This window comes from Martes martes (genome assembly GCF_963455335.1).
Source record: "Martes martes genome assembly, chromosome: 16".
NCBI classification, from domain to species: Eukaryota; Metazoa; Chordata; class Mammalia; order Carnivora; family Mustelidae; genus Martes; species Martes martes.
In genome coordinates this window covers 64,378,663-64,397,688 of record NC_137904.1, presented here as the reverse complement: position 1 = coordinate 64,397,688, position 19,026 = coordinate 64,378,663, and the positions used below count along the sequence as shown (strand labels likewise).

The 19,026-nt window shown below is 60.0% G+C and overlaps 1 protein-coding gene across 1 annotated transcript in view; it reads left to right on the top strand.

The window, feature by feature from the left end:
* CCDC57 (coiled-coil domain containing 57) overlaps positions 1-19,026 on the top strand; it is a gene marked incomplete at its 3' end in the record, with an annotated part of 81,142 nt that overhangs the window by 17,266 nt on the left and 44,850 nt on the right. Inside the window, exons 8-14 of the mRNA XM_080825584.1 lie at positions 2,323-2,481; positions 5,350-5,512; positions 5,965-6,099; positions 10,199-10,421; positions 11,057-11,209; positions 14,138-14,241; positions 17,150-17,320. Of these exons, the coding sequence (XP_080681710.1) occupies positions 2,323-2,481; positions 5,350-5,512; positions 5,965-6,099; positions 10,199-10,421; positions 11,057-11,209; positions 14,138-14,241; positions 17,150-17,320 (1,108 nt within the window). The remainder of the gene's footprint in view (positions 1-2,322; positions 2,482-5,349; positions 5,513-5,964; positions 6,100-10,198; positions 10,422-11,056; positions 11,210-14,137; positions 14,242-17,149; positions 17,321-19,026) is intronic.

Genomic DNA, 19,026 nt, shown 5'->3' with positions numbered 1-19,026 from the left:
ATTTTATTTATTTATGTGACAGACAGAGATCACAAGCAGGCAGAGAGGCAGGCAGAGAGAGGGAGAAACGGGCTCCCCGCCGAGCAGAGAGCCCGATGCGGGGCTCGATCCCAGGACCCTGAGACCAGGATCTGAGCCGAAGGCAGAGGCTTCACCCCCTGAGCCTCCCCGGCGCCTCTCGGCTGGTCTCTTCTTGACCGGAGCTTTCTTCCCAGCGCCTCACCAGGCATGACTGTAAGCAGGTGTGCGTACTGCACTGTGCACGGTGTGCGTGCAGGCCGGCGGGCTCCGTGGGCAGCGTCTGGGCAGGCCGGCGGGCGTGTAGAAGCTCTGCGAACGGGACTGGGGATTGGACTTCGGTCTCCCGGCCGCCAGTGAGGAGGTGATACTTGGAGAAGCCGTGTTTACTGAGCCTGTCCGATCAAGCCAGCTAAATCGGCCATCGGCCAGTGTTCGCCGTGCTAGCAACTGGCTTTTCCTGTCCGTCTGGGGAATGAGCCGGGCTGCGTTCTAGGGAGGGTGCTCTGCCCAGTCACGTCTCCATCAGGGGAAGATGGTTCTTACAACCGCGCCGCGCCGGGAAGCTCGCGCTCCTTCAGGAAGCTTTCCTTAGATTGGACGCACGGTCGCGCTCGATCCGTTCAGCACAAGCGGCAGCAGCTGGAGACGCAGAAGTGACAGTGTGACGGGCGCCCGGGCTGCGAGGCTCTGTGTGGGCCCTTCTCGCGGCCGCCGGCAGCATCTACAGAACTTCCTCACCAGAGGCCCCGGCTCTTACCCTTCGACGCGTCTGTCCTTGTGTTCCTCACTGGTGCTCTGAGTGGCCTGGGACACGGGTGCTGCCTGGGGCCACCGTGCCCGGGACAGTCTGTGTCTTCTCCTACTAAGACATATGCTGTTTGAAAACCAGTGACAAAAACACCCCATATTTTGATCTATTTCTTTGGGCGTATTTGTGATGATTTTCCTGAGGGCAGTAGGTCGCGAACGCCACAGGAGAGACGCCGAGGCCCCGAGAGGCTTTGTGAGAACCCGTCTGTGTTCTCTGTTGCCGCATCACCTGCAACATAGTCATGACTGGCCCCACAGGTGGGGCCACTTTCCGGTGTCCACCGTTAAGGCACAAAAAGAGAGGGGAGACTGTTTAACCCAATCACATGTTGCATCAATAACAAGTAATCGGAATAAGAACTAGTAATTTTTGCCTGAAAAAAACGAATATGGAGATATTTTGCATTTTGGGGTGCTAAATTGTGAAGCTGCATCTCACTTCAGACCCACTTCTGGTGCTGTCTTCACTGGGTGTGCGCTGAAGCTTCCAACCTCGTGCGGCCCTTCCTTTGTTTTATTTTTTTTAAGGTTTTATTTTTTTGTTTGAGAGAGACAGAGACCACAAGCAGGCAGAGGCAGGCAGAGAGAGGAAGGAGTAGGCTCCCCGCTGAGCAGAGAGCCCCATGCGGGGCTCGATCCCAGGATCCTGGGATCATGACCTGAGCCGAAGGCAGAGGCTTAACCCCCTGAGCCGCCCAGGTGCCCCGCTTGTGTAGCCCTTCCTGACGTTAGAACAGGTACGAGGTCAGGGTGAGTTCGTATGCATCGTACTAGAAATAATTTGTTGAAAGCATCTGAAGAAACATGGTCTTTTTCTGGTGTCTAAGAGTCAAGCTGGAACTCTGTGTTGACAGACTTTCCTCGTCCTCTGAGACGCCTGTGACACCTCAAGCAGCGGGACTCCGAGACTGGATGTTTGCCCCCCAGGCTTGCTTTCCTCCGGAGGGGGTGGCCCAGTGCCTCTTCCCCTGATGACCGGGCTGCGGACGGAGTGAACCCCAGGGGCCTCTGGTGCCGTCAGCACTACGACTTCCCTGGGCAGCAGCTCTAGGTGTCTTCTCTAGGGTTTTTATTCTGGGGATATTATCCAAGTTTTGGGAATTCTGCCAGGTGGAGGAGGGGTTTCTGTACAAGCTCACGTCACTGTTGAATTTGCAAACATTTGTCCCGACGTAGAGGGCTGCGCGAGGCGTGGCACAGGTGAGCCCAGCGACACCACCCCATGGCTCACGTCTGCCCTGCACGGCTGGCATGGACTTAGCGTGTCGTAGGAGTTCAGTGGGCAGCTGGGTCGGCGGGATGGGTGGACGGGTGCTTCTGCTCGGGTAGGACCGTTTCCTCGTCTGGGTGAGGAAGGCCCCACCCTGACGGGGAGACGCTGGCGTGCGGACTTCCTCCGAGGGCGGCGTGCGCGTGCGGGGGTGTGCGCGTGGGGGGCACCGTGGAAAAGAGAGCTCGAGCGAGCACATGCGGCCTCCCTTCCTTGTGCAGACTTCGGGAAGACGCGTTGGCTCTGAGATCCGGCTGGGATGCCCAGATCGCTGAGCTGTCCAAGGAGATGATCTCCAAGGACCTCCAGATTCAGTCGCTGCAGGCGGAGGCAGTGGAACTCAAGGCACATCTGGCCAGATGCCAGCAGGACATCGGAAGGTGACTGTCCCCACAGCTGCCCCAAGGGGTCTTTCCACCGCGTGTCTCCTTCGGGCCCGGGGCCGTTCTGGCACTAGGGGTACAAAAGGGAACCGAATGCAGGCCCTGGCCTCGTAGCCCACTGAGGGAGAAGGACGGGAGACAGGAAGAAGAGGGACGTCGGGTCGCGAGAGGGGAGCAAGGGGACGGGCTGAGGGAGGGCGGCCAGACAAGGCCTCGCCTTGGGAGTGGGCTCGGGGCTGTCGCGGGCACACGGCAGCGTTCCTGCTGCTCGGTCCTGTGGGGACAGTCGCTGCTTCCGGTCTCCGGGGCGGCTGCTGCTGTCCCCAGGGGGAGTGAACGCTCGAGTCGAGAACCCACCCGCTTTCTTGAGTCACTGAAATGTAATGAGACGCGCTCGTTTCAGCCGTACGGTCGGTGAGTCTTGACCGGCCTGTGCCCGCTCTGCCGCCCCCGCAGCCGAGACCTGAGACCTGGCCCTGGCCGGCTGGCGCCCTCTCCTCACGCCCCAGCCCCACAGCCTCCCCCCCCCACATGCCATCCGGGGGCACCTCGCCTCCGGCTTCTCCGCGTGCTTGCCGCAGGGTTTCTGTGTTTCTGTGTCAGTTTGCGACTTCGAGTCTTTCGGGCGGTTTGCCCATTTCGTGTCGTTGCTGACTTCAAGGGCCCGGAATCGCTCCTGGGGTTTGTCTCCCCGGTGTGCCCACGGCCTGTCGTCGCCGTCTCTGCTGTTCTGGGTTGGTCTCGCTGGAGATCTGTCGATTCTGCCGATCTTTTCAGAGAGCTTCCCCGCGGTTCTCTGGGTTCCTGCCCTCTCACCTCTACCCCTTCTGCTTCGCTTGGCTTCCGTCGGATGTTCTTTTCACAGCTGATGACGGCGGGCCCTTGGCTCTGCTTGTCTGAGAAACGTAAGTATTTCGTGCTGGGCGTGCCCTTCTGAACACTACTTTGCTGCCGTCCACCAATTTTGGTATGATTCGGGTAAAAATACTTCATAATTTTCCTTGTGATTTCTTCCTCGGTCGGCAGCTGTTTAGAAATATGTTCCTAGGTTTCCCATCATTTTGAGATTTCCAGATATCTTTGTGTTTCTGATTTTAATTCACTTCTGCTGTGGACAGAGAACACATTCTGTGTCTGCTCCTGCCCCACGGGACCCACGTGCAGGGAGCACAGGCATTCCGGGACTTCATGGTGGCAGGACAGTGCTGTGGCGTTTCCTGCCATTCTACAGAGCTATGGCCTTCAGTGCACATTTAAAAATAAACAACCCGGCGGCACCTGGGGCTCAGTCGGTTGAGCGTCCGACTCTTGGTTTCCACTCAGGTCGTGACCTCAGGGTCATGGGATCGAGCCCCACGTCAGGCCCTGTGCTCAGCGGGGAGTCTACTCGAGATTCTCTCTCTCCCTCTGCCCCTTCACCAGCTTGTGTTTCTCTCTCTCTCAAAAATAAATAAATCTTCTAAAGAAATAAACAAGTGGGCTTTCCCCACACTTGTGAAGCCCCGTCCCGCTGCTCTGAGCTTCTGTGTCTGAGGGTGTCCTGCCTCTGCCTTCCTGTGTCAGTGCTGATTTTGCTGGGTTTAGGATGCCAAATTCCGGATCGATTTCCCCTGGGTTTTTAAAAATATTTTATTTATTTGTTTGATAGAGAGAGACAGCAAGGGCACGAGCAGGGGGAGCAGCAGAGTGGGAAGCAGGCTCCCCGCTGAGCAGGGAGCCTGACTTGGGGCTCGATCCCAGGACCCCGGGATCATGACCTGAGCCGAGGGCAGACACCTGACTGAGTGACCCAGGCGACCCTCCTGCCGGATTTGGAATCCATTATGTGTTACTTTATTGTTGCTCTGGAACAAATCACTGCTAACTTAGTGGCATGAACATACCCACTTATTGTCTCGGTGTCTGTGGTCAGGAGTCTGGCTCGGCTCAGCTGTATCCCCGGCACAGGGTCTCATGAGGCGGGGGCCACGACATCGGCCAGGCCGCCCCTTCCTTCCAGGCTCCTTCAGGCTGGCGGGGGGTCCTTCCCAGCGGCCATGAGCCCCAGAGGTGTCTGCAGGGCCTGACACTGTGGCTTCTCGGGGCGGCGGGAAACTCCCTCCCGTGGGCAGGATGAGGCCTTGCGTGGCCTCATCTGGTCAGGGGCACGCCCATCCCATCATGCACACCCCGGCCACCCTTAGGGGGAGGCCGTCCAGAGCCACCACCATGCGTTGCCCCCACGTGGCCGACGAGAGGCCTGGGACCCGTCTGGCACGCACTCTGTCTCCCCTGAGGCTTTTCATCCTGGGCCAGCGCTGTGCGCGGCGTCTACGCGTGTGCCTCCGTAAAGCTCCCCGGCGGAGCGCTCGGCGAGCCTGTCTGGTCCGAGGACACGTGTCTCCCCGGGTTGTGCTGGGTTTTCTCCTTTGCTTGCTCGGTTCTGATCTCTCTGGACCTGCTCTGAGATGGGCGTCGGTCCTCTGAGCCCTGGAGACTCTCTCTGTCCCGGCGGTCGCTCTGAAGCCTGCTCACATTTCTCTGCTGGGGCCACTTCTCCTTCTCTCCCCCAGGTTTGTTGGCTTCCTTCTCTTCTTCCGGACGGGCTCTTGTGTTTCTTGAGTTTGGTCTTCCTCGGAGCTGGGGGTCCTTGCTGGCTGCTCCTTTCTGAACCCAAGCCTGCCCTCCGTGTCCACGCTGCAGGGACCCCTCCCGGCTGCGCGCCCCCACCCCCTGGCATGCCGTGTGTGCGCGAGTGCCTGGGAATGGGCCAGCCTGGAGGGGGCCCAACCGCGGTGTGTGGTGCCCTCCCCCCGCCCCGCCCCCTGCAGCACACCTTTGCTTCATGTGCAAGTCATTAACCTCCGTGCTTGTCCTGTCCCCGAGGTACAAGCAGCAGCTGTCCGCAGCCGAGGAGAGGGAGCGGGGCCTGGAGCGCGAGAAGGCGCAGCTGGAGCTGGACTGGCGGCAGCGCTGTGACGCCGTGGAGAGGGACCAGTACCGCAAGGCCGAGGACCTGATTCGGGCCCTGAGCGAGGCGCGGGATCAGGTCTGCGTCCCCAGGCTTGTCGGGTGTCCTCGTGCGCTGGGAGGGCCTGGGAGCGCCCTGCGGCTCCCGGACAAGGGCTCTGGGCTGTCACCGCATTGTTGTTGGGATTGGAAGATGCCGAGCCTCACTGAGCAGCGTGTCGTGTAACGATGATTAGAGCAGCGGAAGGGGTCCCTGTCCTGGCCACAGCCTTTGAGGGCCTCTTAGTTCTTACTGCACAAGCTGTTCCCCTAACTGACCGGTGCTGGGAGGGTCCCTGGCTCCTGTGTGCTGGGAGGGCCACACCCGAGTCTGGGGCTGCCCTCAGCCGGCCCCGTGCGCCCGCCGCGTGGTCCTGGGCCTCGGGGGCTGCTCGCTCATGCGCCTGCTGTCTGCTCCCCGGGAAGGACCCGAGAGTCGGCTGCTGCCTTGTAACCCTCCCAGCGGGCACTGACTCCCACATCTCTCCCCAGGCGGCTGCCAAGCTCCAGGAGACAGAGCGGACACTGCGTGACCAGGAGGGGGTGCTCAAGGCCTTAACGCTGGAGAGAGACCAGGCCGTGCAGGCGTTGAGGACGCGCGGCCTCCTTCCCGAGAAGGAGGTGCAGGTCAGTGCCTCCGCCGTCCTCCCGGAGCCCTCCCGGGAGCACAGCGGCCTGCTCCTTGAGCCTTCCCTCAGCGGCGGCCGTGGGAGAATAGGGCCACACAGATCCCAACGGGAGGTCGGTCTTCTCAGCCCTATTCCTTTCCTGTGTCTGTCGGCACCACGAGGCCAATCTGGCGCCCGAAAGAGCTGAGGTGACCCTGTGCTCAGACACTGCTGTGTGTCTTTAGTTCTCGAAATCTCAAAAAACCCCGCATTCGAACGTTCTGCCATACGGACGGGTAGTGGGACGTTGCCGCCGCGGTCTTCTCTGTGGAGCTGTTGTGGGGGGTCGCTGTGTGCCGTGATCCCGTCTGCAGGGACGGCCCGGGTACCTCCCTGCGCCAGGTCTGCCCGAGGACTTGGCAACCTGGCCCTTGGGTCCTCCGATGCTGAGGCCAGTGCCATGGCCCTAGACGTGGGGACCGTTTCGAACAGTTTGGAAGGAGCGGGCCAGGCACCGAGGTCTGCGGCCAGAGGGGCAGGGGCAGCGTGAGGCCAGGGGAGCGAGAGCAGGAGGGGCTGGCGGAAGCTCCCCAGGCCCACGCCTGGCTCCTGTGTGACACACCGTGAAGCACGCAGGTCTTCAGTGCACATAGGTCAGTGTGTTTGCCGTGAGCATGCCCATGGGACCCAGCCCTCCAACAAGAAACAGAGCATTTCCGTCACGCCAGAAAGGTCCCCACACCCATTCCCATTGGTCCCCATCCCCACCCCAAAGGCAGCAGCTGCTCAGACTTAGGCTTTGGCTCATCATAGGGACCCAGGTGGGCAAGGTTTCCTCCGAGACGATGCCGTGGCCACGTGTCCATAGGTCAGCTCCTAAGCAGTGTTAAGATATTTGTAAACTGGGGCGCCCGGCACGCTCAGTCTGTAGAGCATGTGATTTTTGATCTTGGGGTCGTGAGTTTGAGCCCCACGTGGGGTGTAGAGCTCACTAAAACACACATACACGTTCCTAACTTGTCCCAGCCTGTGTGTGCAACCCAGGACCTCCGCTGCTTCTGTCAGGAGTTTTACGTTCCAGCTCAGATCCAGGGCTGACATTTGATGACCCTGTCTTGGTCGTTCGTGAGAATCGTCAGCACCCAGGACACTGACCTGGCGCCTGTCTGGACAGCCAGGCAGGAGCCACAGCCTCAAGGAGGACGTGGTCCATGAGCGCGGGGTCTCCTTTGACCTCGGCAGCGCAAGGCAGCAGGAAGGCTCACAGGGAGGGACCGGCGGGTGACAGGGACATGCACCAGAGTGTCCCTCTGTGATACGGCCACATTACTGGCCGCAGAGCCGGGTCGCTTCCTCGCTTGGAAAGCTGTGAGGAATGCTTCCTGTCCCGGCAGTGTTGTCAGCGTCGGTGCTGGCCGTGGAGGACGCGGTGTGCCGTCACACGTCCGAAAGGAGAGCCCTGGGTGCAGCCAGCCCTCTTGGAACTGAAGCCTGTGGCTCTCAGGAAGGACTGAACTAAGGGCCTAGAATTTATCCCAGAGACACGCGTCTCCACACGTGGTGTGTGAGCCACCGACATACAGCCGTGGCCGTGTTCTCCGCACCAAGATGTCCTCGCTGACGGATAGCCGCCCAGGGCCTGACAGCGACCGTGAGAGGACCGCGGGCTGAATGCTGGCCCCGACGGGACAGGCTCCGGTCCGAACGGCCGGCTCTTCAGGGGCGACCTTACTTGGAAATAGGGTCTTGGTGGATGCGACCAGCTCAGATGAGGTCACACGGAGCAGGGTGGGTGCTACTCCACTGTGACTGGCGTCTTTATGAAGAGCACAGCCTGTGGACGGCAGGGACGCAGGGAGGAGGCCGGCTGCGGACGGAGGCAGACACGGGAGTGACGTGGCCCCAGACCCAGGGACGCCGCGGAGGGCGGGTCCTCGCTAGAGGCCGGAGGAGGCGGGAGGGGTTCCAGCCGGAGTCCTCGAGGGAGCGTCGGCTTCCAGCCCGAGGCACGTCCCCCCCAGCCAGCCGCACGGGGAGCCCCGGCCCACCGCGTGTCTCCCCACAAGGCCCCTGCGGGCAGCCAGCAGGGGAGGCGGCTTCCAGGGCAGAGCCGGGGGTCTGTCGGACACCGACCTGCTTCCAGGGCCATGTGTCCCGGACTCTGACCTCTGTACCTCCAGGAAAAGTCACCCACCCGGCTGCTCAGGTCTCGGGTCTTCCCAGCAGCGCAGCCTCTCCCGTCCCGTCTGACGTCAGCCTGGTGGGGGCCGCGCAGGCACGAGCGCCGCGGCTACCGGCCGGCTCCCCCCGGCGGCCCCGTCAGCCAGGCTGTCGGGGGCTCGTCCTCGCTGGCAGTGGTTCACGCTCGTCGCAGAGGGGAAGGCGGCCCCCGCAGCCTCTGGCTGTGCCCTCCGGGGCCGGCGCTTACCCTGTGGTTAGTGTCTGAGACGGGGAGACGGGGGTTTGCAGGGAAACAGGCCACCCGTCCTGTCTGCTGGGTCCTCGGTGAGCAGCGGGGCCCGGGGGCCGGGACCAGAATGCAGAGCCGGTGCGGAGCGGAGCCGGTGGGGCTGTGACCGGGAGGGGAAGCCGGGGTGTCTGTTCAGTAGGAAAAGAGCTTCCTTCCGGAAGCAGTGATGTGCGGCCGCAGCAGGGCGCAGCGATGTCGGTTCACCGGCCTGGCCTCCGGAAGCAGGCGGGCCCAGCTCCAACCTCGCGCGGCTCCCGTTTGGCCTGGAGCCGACTGGCTCTCGCACCTTCCGTGGCGCTTTCGCGGGAAATGAACGAGTGGCCGGAGCCTGGCACAGGGGCAGGTTGAGCACGTGGGGGCGGTGTGGGGACAGCGCGGCGGCTGGGTCGGACCTCGCTAACTCCGTCTGTGTGATGCGTCCGCTTTGCAGAGCATCGGCCGGGCCCGGCGGCACAGCGGCCGAGGACACGGAGTCCCCCTGGTGGGACCTTCCAGGCACTGCGCTGTGATTCTCCGTTGCCTCTCCTGCGGGTCTTGTACGTGTCCCCGTGCGTGTTATCCTTTTCGTAGAGTTCAGGTTGTGCTATATAACCTTGAGTCCTTTTACTGCTTCTGTGACAACCGTGTCTCACGTCACTGTGATTCTTCGGTTCACGGTGTAAACGGTTGTGGCCCTTCTCTTCCCTGCAGCCGCTGACCATCCGCGCCTGCCGTCCTAAGGCTGCCCGGCCGTGCACTTGGCAGTAGCTCCCCTTCCGCTCGGGCGGCCGTGGGCCGCAGGACCGGGCAAGCCGCTGGTGGCCGCGTGCTCGTGCTCACCGATCCGTCCTCCTGCCGCGTCCGGGCTGCGCTCGTGCCGTCCTCTCAGGGAATTTTTTATTTCAAATAGTGTGTTTCTCATCTCTGCCGATGCTGTTTGGTCCTCCTCGAGTTATCATCCGTTCCTCTTCCTGCTATGGGCCTGTTTTCCTTTAACCCTTGGGCGTGGTCGTGGTCACAGCCGCACTGAGGTCTTGGACCAGCACTTGGCCTGTCCTCGCGGTTCGGCCCCGTGCTGGCCCCGTGTGTCAGGACCTCATTCCCTTTTGTGGCTGGTGCTGCTTCATTGTGTTACATTCCTTGTCACTTCATCCCCTGGTGGACATTCGTGTTGGCATGTTTGGCTCCTGCGAGAAGCGCCGTGAACACGCGCGCACGAGGTTTTGGGTGGACGTGCGTGCGGGGGAGTCGTGGGTCGGGCGGCAGCTCTGTGTTTGCCCCTTTGAGGAGCCGCCAGACTGTCTTGCACAACGATGCACCGTCACACACCCGCGAGCAGCCTTTACAGAGGGTGACGGCCCCGCGCCGTCTGCCTCCTCGCAGGCTCGTTCTGGCCGGTCTTTTCCACGCCAGCCGCCCCAGCGGGTGCAGCGCGGCTTTGGGACTGAGAAGGAAGGGCCCCCAGGTTTGTCAGGAAAAGCTGCCTTTGGTGAATAGCAGTCCCGTTGTTGCGACGACTGGAGGGTCAGCATCGTCAGCTGAGGCGGAGGGTCCCCACGGCCCCGAGTGCAGACGCGGTGGGAGGTGGGGGCGTGCGCAGCGGCCCTGGACGGACAGCGAGCCGCGGGTTTCTTCGGCAGCTGTAAGCATTCTCTGCCCTTTTTGACAGGTGCTCCTCGGGCATCAGGAAGAAGAAACAAGGGCAAGTTTTCCGTCCAGTGAGATCCAGAGGCTCCAGGAGCAGAACACAAGCTTACGAAGGGCTGTTGCGGAGATGAGGAAAGAAATGGAGACTCTGAGTGACCACGTCCCTCCTCCTGCCCCGTCGGGGGCTCGGGCCTCCCACACAGAGCAGCCCCGTCCAAGCCCAGAGGCAGCAGCTGAAGCGCCTGGTGAGCAAGGACGAGGGCAGCAGGAGGAGGGGGGAGGGGAGGGCAGGGGACACGGGTCTCCACTGGGTCCAAGATGGGCTTCACTCGGAGTCTTACCCACGAGCGGCCGCTTTAGAGCAGGACGTCCAAGAACGACAGCAGCGTTTCCGCTGACGCGAGCGTCTTCCGCCAGTGCTTCCGTGTGCGGCAACACGTTTTACTGGGAGGGGGCAGAGGAAGGGGAAGGCCGTGCACTCAGAGCCAGGACGCCGCTGGCACGGGGAGCTGGTCGGGCGCCGTGTTCGAGGGGCGGGCGTCAGGGCTGGGGGCACCGGGCCTCTCCTCAGTGTCCTGTGCTCTAGGCAAGCTGGGCCGCACCCCGTGCGCGTTAGGAGGCCCAGGAGCGGCCGCGAGCGGAGGACACGGCTCCACCAGCGGGGGGCCGCGCTGTGCTCCCGCGCACGAAGGCTCATGGCAGGGACGCCGAGGGTCTGCTGGGCTGTGGGGCCCTCCTCAGTGAGCACCCAGGCCGGGGGCCGTTGTGGGGGATGGGCTGGGAGACAGGCAGCACCAGCCTGAGTGGGCCTCTGCCTTGGCCATGGTGGAGGGACGTGTAAACGTGCGTGCCTGTGTGTTTCCTGGGTCTTTTGGGGCAGATCACATTACGGTCCTTGAAACAGAAATACAAAACCTAAAGCATAAATTTAAAGCCTTAGAAGAACAACTAGAGGACGTGTTCGACCCTTCAAAGACGTCCTCCTCTTATACTGACTTTCAACCCAGCATCCACACCTTGGCCGACGTCCCCGGTAAGAGTCCTTGTCCTGTCCTATCGCACGCTCTGCCCCGGTAACACTGCTTTTGTTTTAATTGAAATATAAACCCTACAGAAAGTCACAAAATGCAAATGCACAGGTCAGGAGTGACCACAGCCTGCAGGTCCCCCGTCCTGGCCCCCAGGAGTCCCCGGGTCAGGCCATTCTCGAGGCTTGGAGGGGCGCCTGGGTGGCTCAGTGGGTTAAAGCCTCTGCCTTCGGCTCAGGTCATAATCCCAGGGTCCTGGGGTTGAGCCCCGCATCGGGCTCTCTGCTCAGCGGGGAGCCTGCTTCCCCCTCTCTCTCCGCCTGCCTCTCTGCCTACTTGTGATCTCTGTCAAAAAATGAATAAAATCTTAAAGAAAAAAAAAAGTGCCGGCTTGTTCTCCCACAGGCCCCCGTGGCTCCGGGACTTTTGTCCATCTGTGTCCTCTGTTGCTGAGACGGGTGATTTCTCTGTCTTCCAGCTCGCAGGCCGGTGTCCCCTCCGAGCTGCTCTGGAGCCCTTTGGGGGCACCTTTATTTCGGTGTCAGTTCTAAGATTGCATTTGGTTTTTCTTTATCTTGTATTCCTCTGCTGAAACTTCTTTTTTTCCATTGTTTTAAGAATGTATCAGCTTGTTTTAATCCTTAACTCTGTGTACTGATTCCCTGTTCCCCGTGGCTCTGACATCTGTCCTGTCAGTTGGGATTGTCCTGGTTGTCGGTGCGATGAGTGGCCCTGGACCGTGACGGGCGCGTACCAAGCGAGTGCTCTGAAGGCCTGACCCCTCCTCTGGTCTTGCTGGGGCACGACGCACATCCGTGTCCTGGCCCGTCTCTCGGGCTGCATGTGAAAGGCCACTTGGTCACCGGAGCCTTGGCGATGATGCTGTCCCGCTCTGCCCGAGGCCACTGGTCCTGGCGCTCTCCCCTCCTCGCAGAGCTCAGCTCGCAACACATTGGCTGTATCCACACTGCCTGGTTTCCACGGGCCCCCAGGGACTTAGTGGAGTTAAGGAATTCCTTTCTCCGTCCCACGCCCTAACCTTCCCCACATGCTCTTCCCGGGAGGGTCCACGTGGCTGGTGCACGGGAGCCTCTGCCTTTCTTTCCAGGCCCTTCCGCGGCAGGGAGCAGGCCTGGCCTTTCTTGGTCTAAGCTGCCTGGTCTTTCTGGGTTGTGGCCGCTTCAGGATCAAAGCCAGGAAATACAGGAAGACAAAGACAAGGAGCCCAGCGCGGAGTGTCCCCGGGGCCCCTGGCCCTCGCCTGCTGGGCCTCCCCTCACAGTCGCTCGAGGCTTCAGCTGCACCAAAGGAGAGGGACGGGGCATACACGCGCCGTCTTGTTCGGAGCGGCAGGCGCGCCCTGGCTTCTGAATGTTACACCAGCTTTACTCCTGGTGAATAAACTCCGCACGTGATTTATTCTTTTACTGATATTTTACTGAGAATTAGTACGTTTATGTTTGCGACTTTGGCCTGTACCCTTTCTTTCTCATGATGCCCATTGTCAAGTTTTAGGACCACGAGTCTGGCCTCAGATGTGTTGGGAGATGTTCCCTATTTCTCTGTTTTCTGAAAAACTTTGTGTTAGACTTATGTTAATTTTTCGTGAACCAGTTAATAGAATTCAATTCTGAGCCCCTTTGGGTTTAGGATTTTCCTTGTGAGAAGGCTTTAAAGTATTAATTCATTCTTCCTCACGTTAAAGGATGGTCCACGTTTTCTTTTTTGTGTCACTTTTTGATATTATATTTTACTAGAAAATTGTCCATTTCATCTAAATTTTCAAAAATTACTCATAGTATCGTCCTACGAATTTTATTTTATTTTTAACTTACTTATTTGAGAGAGAGAGGGAGAGAGCACGAGAGCAGGGGGAGAAGCGGGAGGAGAAGCGGCTCCCCACTGAGCAGGGAGCCCCTCAACCCCAGGACCCTCGGATCATGACTGAGCTGAAGGCAGATGCTTAATGACTGAGCCACCCAGGCACCCCTGTTTACTAAATTTCTTTTTTTTTTAAATTTATTTATTTGATAGAGATCACAAGCAGGCGGGGGTTGGGGGGGAGCAGGCCCCCCACCGAGCGGAGAGTCCAATGCGGGGCTCAATCCCAGGACCCTGAGACCACGACCCGAGCCGAAGGCAGAGGCTTAACCCACTGAGCGACCCAGGCCCCCATGTTTACTAAATTTCTTAAAAGATTTCTTGAGTCATTTGAGAGTGAGTGCACACGTGCACACAAGCATGGGGAGGGGCAGAGGGAGAGAAGCAGGCTCCCCGCTCAGCTCAGAGCCCAAAGCAGGACTCGATCTCACGACCCTGAGATCATGACCTGAGCCTAGATCAGGAGTTGGACGCTCAACTGACTGAGCCACCCAGGCGCCCCTTAATTTTTTTAAAAAAGTATTTATTTTTAAGTAATCAGACTCAGGAGCCCGGGATCAGGAGCCGCTCACTCCAACGCCTGAGCCAGCAGGCAGCCCTGCTTTCCGGAAGTTTGGATAAGCGGTGTATTAATGATAATTCAGGTCAAAATAACTTCTAACCTGCACTGATTCCTCCTCTGACCTGTGGTTTAGGAACGTTTCCCTAATGCCCAAGTAAGGGGGAGGCTGGCACTGACCGGCCTCCCCCGGGCACAAGACGGCAAGGCTGCACTGTCTTCCCGCAGAGACACCTGCTTTCTTGGCACGAGGATGAGATTTCATCCCCCACGCCCCTCACTCCTGGTGGGGACCTGGCCCTTCCACTCAGCTCTAGAGCGTCTTCACCTCCCGGTGAACACGCAGGGACAGCGGGCATCCCTCGGGGAGGGCAGTGAAGCATGGCCCTTTGCCATGGACAGCACAGGCTCGACTCCCCAGACAGGGCAGCTGACTGGAACCTTCTCCGGGGCTTCAGGAGACCTGAGCCTGACAGACTCACTCTTTCTGCAGGAGGAGCTGTGCCGGCCGAAGGTGCCCCCGTTGGGCTAGCGCTCAGGAGGCTCAGAAACAGGGCGCATGTCGTGAACCGCCTGGTGGCCCGGCTCAGGCAGAAGGTACGGCTTCCCCTTGACACGTGGGCCGGGCAGCTCTCCTGGCTGGACCCCTCGACCTCTTCGTGCCTCAGTTTCCCTCCAAGAAGGGGTTATTGTGAGGTCATGTGTGGTCCCTAGACGGCACCCAGGAAGACCTGGGAAATGAGTCTGGAGCAAGGGGGCAGCCGTGGTGGAGCACAGGGCCTGCCAACTCCGCCGCACCGGGCGGCTGCGGGCCCAGAGCGTGATGCCGGCTGTGCGCTCGTGACACTCGGGGGCCAGTCTGGGCGCAGGAGTGTGGTGGGAGCGTGTCCAGATGCCTCAGCAGCCCGTGTGGGGTCAGGCCACAGTCATCCCCTGGGCCGATGCCCACTGCTTCCCGGGGCGCACGCTCTCCCCATTACACGTGCCGCCTGGGGCACAACCCACGCTTTATTGCTGCAAATTCACCATTTCTCTTTTTTAGTGTTTTTTCATTGTGGTAAAATATACAAACGTAAAGCTTATAATTTTCAAGCGTACGTTCAGTGACATTAACTCCATTCGCAACACTGTGTAAGTGTCACCACTGTCTGTTAGTCCCAGAACTTTTCCATCATCTGAACAGAAACCGTCCCCCTTCAGCACCAGCCCCACACCCCTCCCCTGGCATCCCTCCACCGGGCACGAGATGGCAAGGCTGCACCGGGCACCTGCGTCCTGCCGTTGGGCTGGGTGCCTCCCCCAGGACGTGCGTCCCGTCGGCGGGCTGGGTGCCTCCCCCGGGACCAGGGGCCTGCGGCAGCTGCCGTTTGCTGACCGCTCGTTTCCCTCGGCACCACGTCCTCAAGGTCCATCCGTCAGTCCTTGGCACCTTCTGAGACCTGAGGAATAGCCCGTTGTGTTCCCCACACGTGTGGATTCCGATGGACACTCGGGTGTCCCCTCCTCTTGGCAACTGTGAATAATGCTGCTGTGAACATGGGCTCCGGACCTCGGTGGTGCCCGTCCCTGCTCGCCGTTGCTCTGGGCACACGTGCGGGAGCAGGCGTGCTGGGTCCGCAGTTCACTCTCCCAAGAACCACCCAGCCGTTTCCCCATGTGACTGCCCCGTTTTTCGTCCCCCCGGCCGTGCGTGAGGATCCCCACAGCCCACGTCCTGACCCACGTGACCTAGTTTCTTTTTAACTGCGGCCAGTGCAGTGGGTGCGACGCGGCCGCTGCCGCGACTGTGGTTTGCGTCTGCCCCGACGGCGAACGGTGTGGAGCTTTCTCTTGTGCGCTCACTGGCCGTTCGTGTGTCTTCTTTGAGAAAATGTCGATTCCGACCCTCTGCCCTTTGTAACTGCATTGTTTGTCTCTCTGTTGTTGGGTTCTAAGAGTTCTTTACATATTCTGGATACTAGTCCTTTATCAGATGCAGTTTGCAGAATTTTTCTCCCATGCTAAGGCTCCTCTTTTCACTTTCTTGATAATGTGCTTCAAAGCACAAATGTTTTTAGTTTTAATGATTTCCAGTTTATTTATATTTTTTAAATTTTTTCATATATTTTTTAAAAGATTTTATTCCTCTTTTGAGAGAGAGCGCGCGCGCACAAGCTGGGGGAGCAGCAGGCTGAGGGAGAGAGAAGCAGACTCCCCGCGGAGCAGGCAGCCCGACGCGGGGCTCGATCCCGGGGCCCTGGGACCATGAACTGAGCTGAAGGCAGACGCTCAACGACTGAGACCCCCAGGCACCTCTGTTTTGCCTATTTTTTTTAAGTGCTTGTAATTTTGGTGTCATCCCATCCTGTTGCCTTTTGCACAGAAATGTTTTTCACGAGGAAACGAGAAGAAGTTCTCACATGTCCTTTTAAGTCCATAAATAACACAAATCCCACCGCCCTGTGTGCCCTGCGTCTTCGGTGAAACAGAACTGGCCGCTGGGCGCAGCGTGTCCGAGCCTCCTGGCCGCGGGAGGGGCGGCTGCTGCCTTGTGCTGCCTGTCGGGACGGAGGGGAGCTGGTGGCTCCTGACTCCTCGCCGCGTGGGGGAGGCTCAGGACGCTCAGCCTTGCTGCTTCCTGGTCTGCCCGCCGCTGGGACATCACGCACGCGCTTTACAAACAGGAAGTGAACATTTAAATACAAGCTCTTAATTTTCTCTTGATGACCATAGCTGATATGACTATCACGGGGAGAAATGTCCGCCTCAAGTTGTGTTTTTGTTTGTTTGTTATTTAACAGTATCTCTTGAGCAAGTGGTCACGTTTTTGGTGTGTATGTGACAAATTCAAAGACTTAAATATTCACCAGCGATTCATTGTAGGACTTCTGGAAAAGGAACATATTTCCTCTTCCTGAGAATAAAATGGAAGCGAGTGTAGAGGGCACGTCTTTCGTTCTGTTGCCTTCCTTCCAGCAGCAGGAGGACAGATGTCCAGAGAAGCTGCCAGAGTGAGGGGCTGGCCCTGGAGCTCCGGCCTGGGACCTGCTCTGGGGGTCTCGCGGCCGACCCGTCCCGACCAGGGCCGCCCTGCCCCTGGGACTTGCCCTCCTGACCCTCCGTCCTCCTCCTCCGCCCTCTGCCTTCCCAGCTCAGGCTCTCTCTGGCTTGTCAGTGAGCTCCTCCCGCCGCCCCAGCTCCCGTCCCAAGCCCTGGATCGCCCCCTCCTGGTCACCAGCAGTTTCTACACCTGCTGGTTTCTGCCTCAGCTGGGCTCCGGGAGAGCGGCTTTCAGGCCTGGATGCTCCCCGGCCAGCCTTGGGTCCAGCGCGGGCCCTGCAGGGCACACTGCAGGGGGCGGGGGGGGTGCTGGCGTGCGGAAGGGCTGCATCAGGCCGGAGGCGGGAGACTGACAGACGGGTGTCATCTTCCTGCAGCACCGGATGAGTGGGCCTGCCCTTCTGCTTCCCCACCCTCCCCAGCCCCCACCCTTCGGCCTCACATTGCCCCTAAAATGGCCCCCCAGGTGCTGCAGCGACCCCTGGACATGGACACCGTCCAGCACGAGCTTCCGCGTGAGGTGGACCACGTGCGCCAGCAGGTCTCGGAGCTGCAAAAGCAGGTGTTTGAGCTTGAGGAGCACCTCGGGAACAGGCCGCTGTTGCCCGCCTTGGACAAGGTGGCCCTTGGGAGGGAGGTAGGTGCCCTGTGCTGATCACTCCCACCACTGCTGTCCTGTCCGGGGCCTACTGCAGAAGTCTCCGAGTGGCCGTCTGTGGCGCTGTCCCGGGCTTCCCCTGTGGCTGGCTTTCCTGGTCAGGCCTGGTCTGTGGCCTCCAGGCCTTAGGACCCCGCCCCTTGAAGTCCGAGTTGCTGTGAGGCCCAGTCGGTGAAGCGTCCGACTCTTGGTGTCAGCTCAGGTCACAGTTTCACAGTCGTGTCGTGGAGCCCCGCGTCAGGCTCTACGCTCAGTGGGCGTCTGCTTGAGAGTCTCTCTCTCTGCTCCTCCCCCCAAAATAAAGAAACAAATCTTAAAAAAAAAAAAATAATAAGTCCAGCATGGGAAAACCACACGTATGAAGAGGCTGTTCTGTTTCCTCTAAAAGGGAGTCCCTGCCTCTTGCTAGGAGGGCCCTGAAACTGAATGCAGAATTGGGCTTCTCCTTTGAGAGGACCCTTGTGCGGGTTCTCAGAGGGTTTGAGGCCGCCACCTCTGCGCTGGTGACAGTGGGGCTCCCGTCCTGGCCCTGGCCCTCCGCACCTGGTGTCCATCAGGCTCCGCGGCTGGTCCAAGCCATGGTTCTGAGCTGTGCAGAGAGTCCACAGCCGCCATCCCCACGGATCTGACACACGGGCCGCTTCTCTTCTTACCGACGCCTGTGATGGCAATGCTGTCAAGGGCACACTTCTTACTCTGTCGGTTACCTGTGGTGACCTGGGTCACCTGTGGTTAACTTCGGTGACCTGTGGCACCTACAGTGACCTGCGTTACCTGTGGCGACCTGCAGTGACCTGGGTTACTCATGGTGACTTGCAGTGACCTGCGTTACCTGTGGCGACCTGCAGTGACCTGGGTTACTCATGGTGACTTACAGTGACCTGCGTTACTCATGGTGACCTGCAGTGACTTGCGTTCCCCGTGGCGACCTGCAGTTGCGACTGTACCGTGGTATCTGAGAGGCGTGGGGAGCTCTGGCAGCAGGTGTGGAAGGCGGAGCTGAGAGGCATGAGGGGGACCCGGCTCTAGGACAATGGCCGGCCCCGAAGGACCGGAGGGGAGGGGAGGCCCAGTCCTCTCTGGCTTAGGAGCAGCAGGAGGGTCCAGACAGGCCCTGGGACGGACAGACAGATGGACGGGTGAAGAACGGCCGCAGAGGGGAGGCCTTCAGGGGTCCCCGGGAGGCGGGACCCAGAATTGCCTGCACCGCCCTTAAGTGGATGCGGCCTGGAGAGCCAGAGCCCCGGCCCTGCACCAGGACTCCCGCTGTCCTGAGCTCGAGGCCGTGGGACCACTGAGCCACAGGCAGGCGGGCACACGTCTGCCTCACCCCGTGCCCAGCGCTCACCCCAGGTGCTACCCGTGCCCAGCCCGGCAGTCGGCGGCACCAGGGGGTCTCCTCCCAGCCTGGCTCACAGATTCTGCTCGCCTGGCAAGAGGGAATCGGGTGCGTCAGCAGGATCTGAAATCAAGATGTTTAATTCTGTGACGGACGGGCCGGAGCTGAAGCGACTGTGACCTCGGGGGGACCTGAGGCACAGGAAATCCAGTGGCCGGTCACTATGCCCGGACCAGGCTGACCGCAGGAGGGCCAGCACCTTGGCGGCCCGGGAGCCTTGAACGTCACCAGTGCGGAGACCCGGGTTTCTGCATCTCTTGCTCTGCTGAGAGGAAGCAGGATGCGT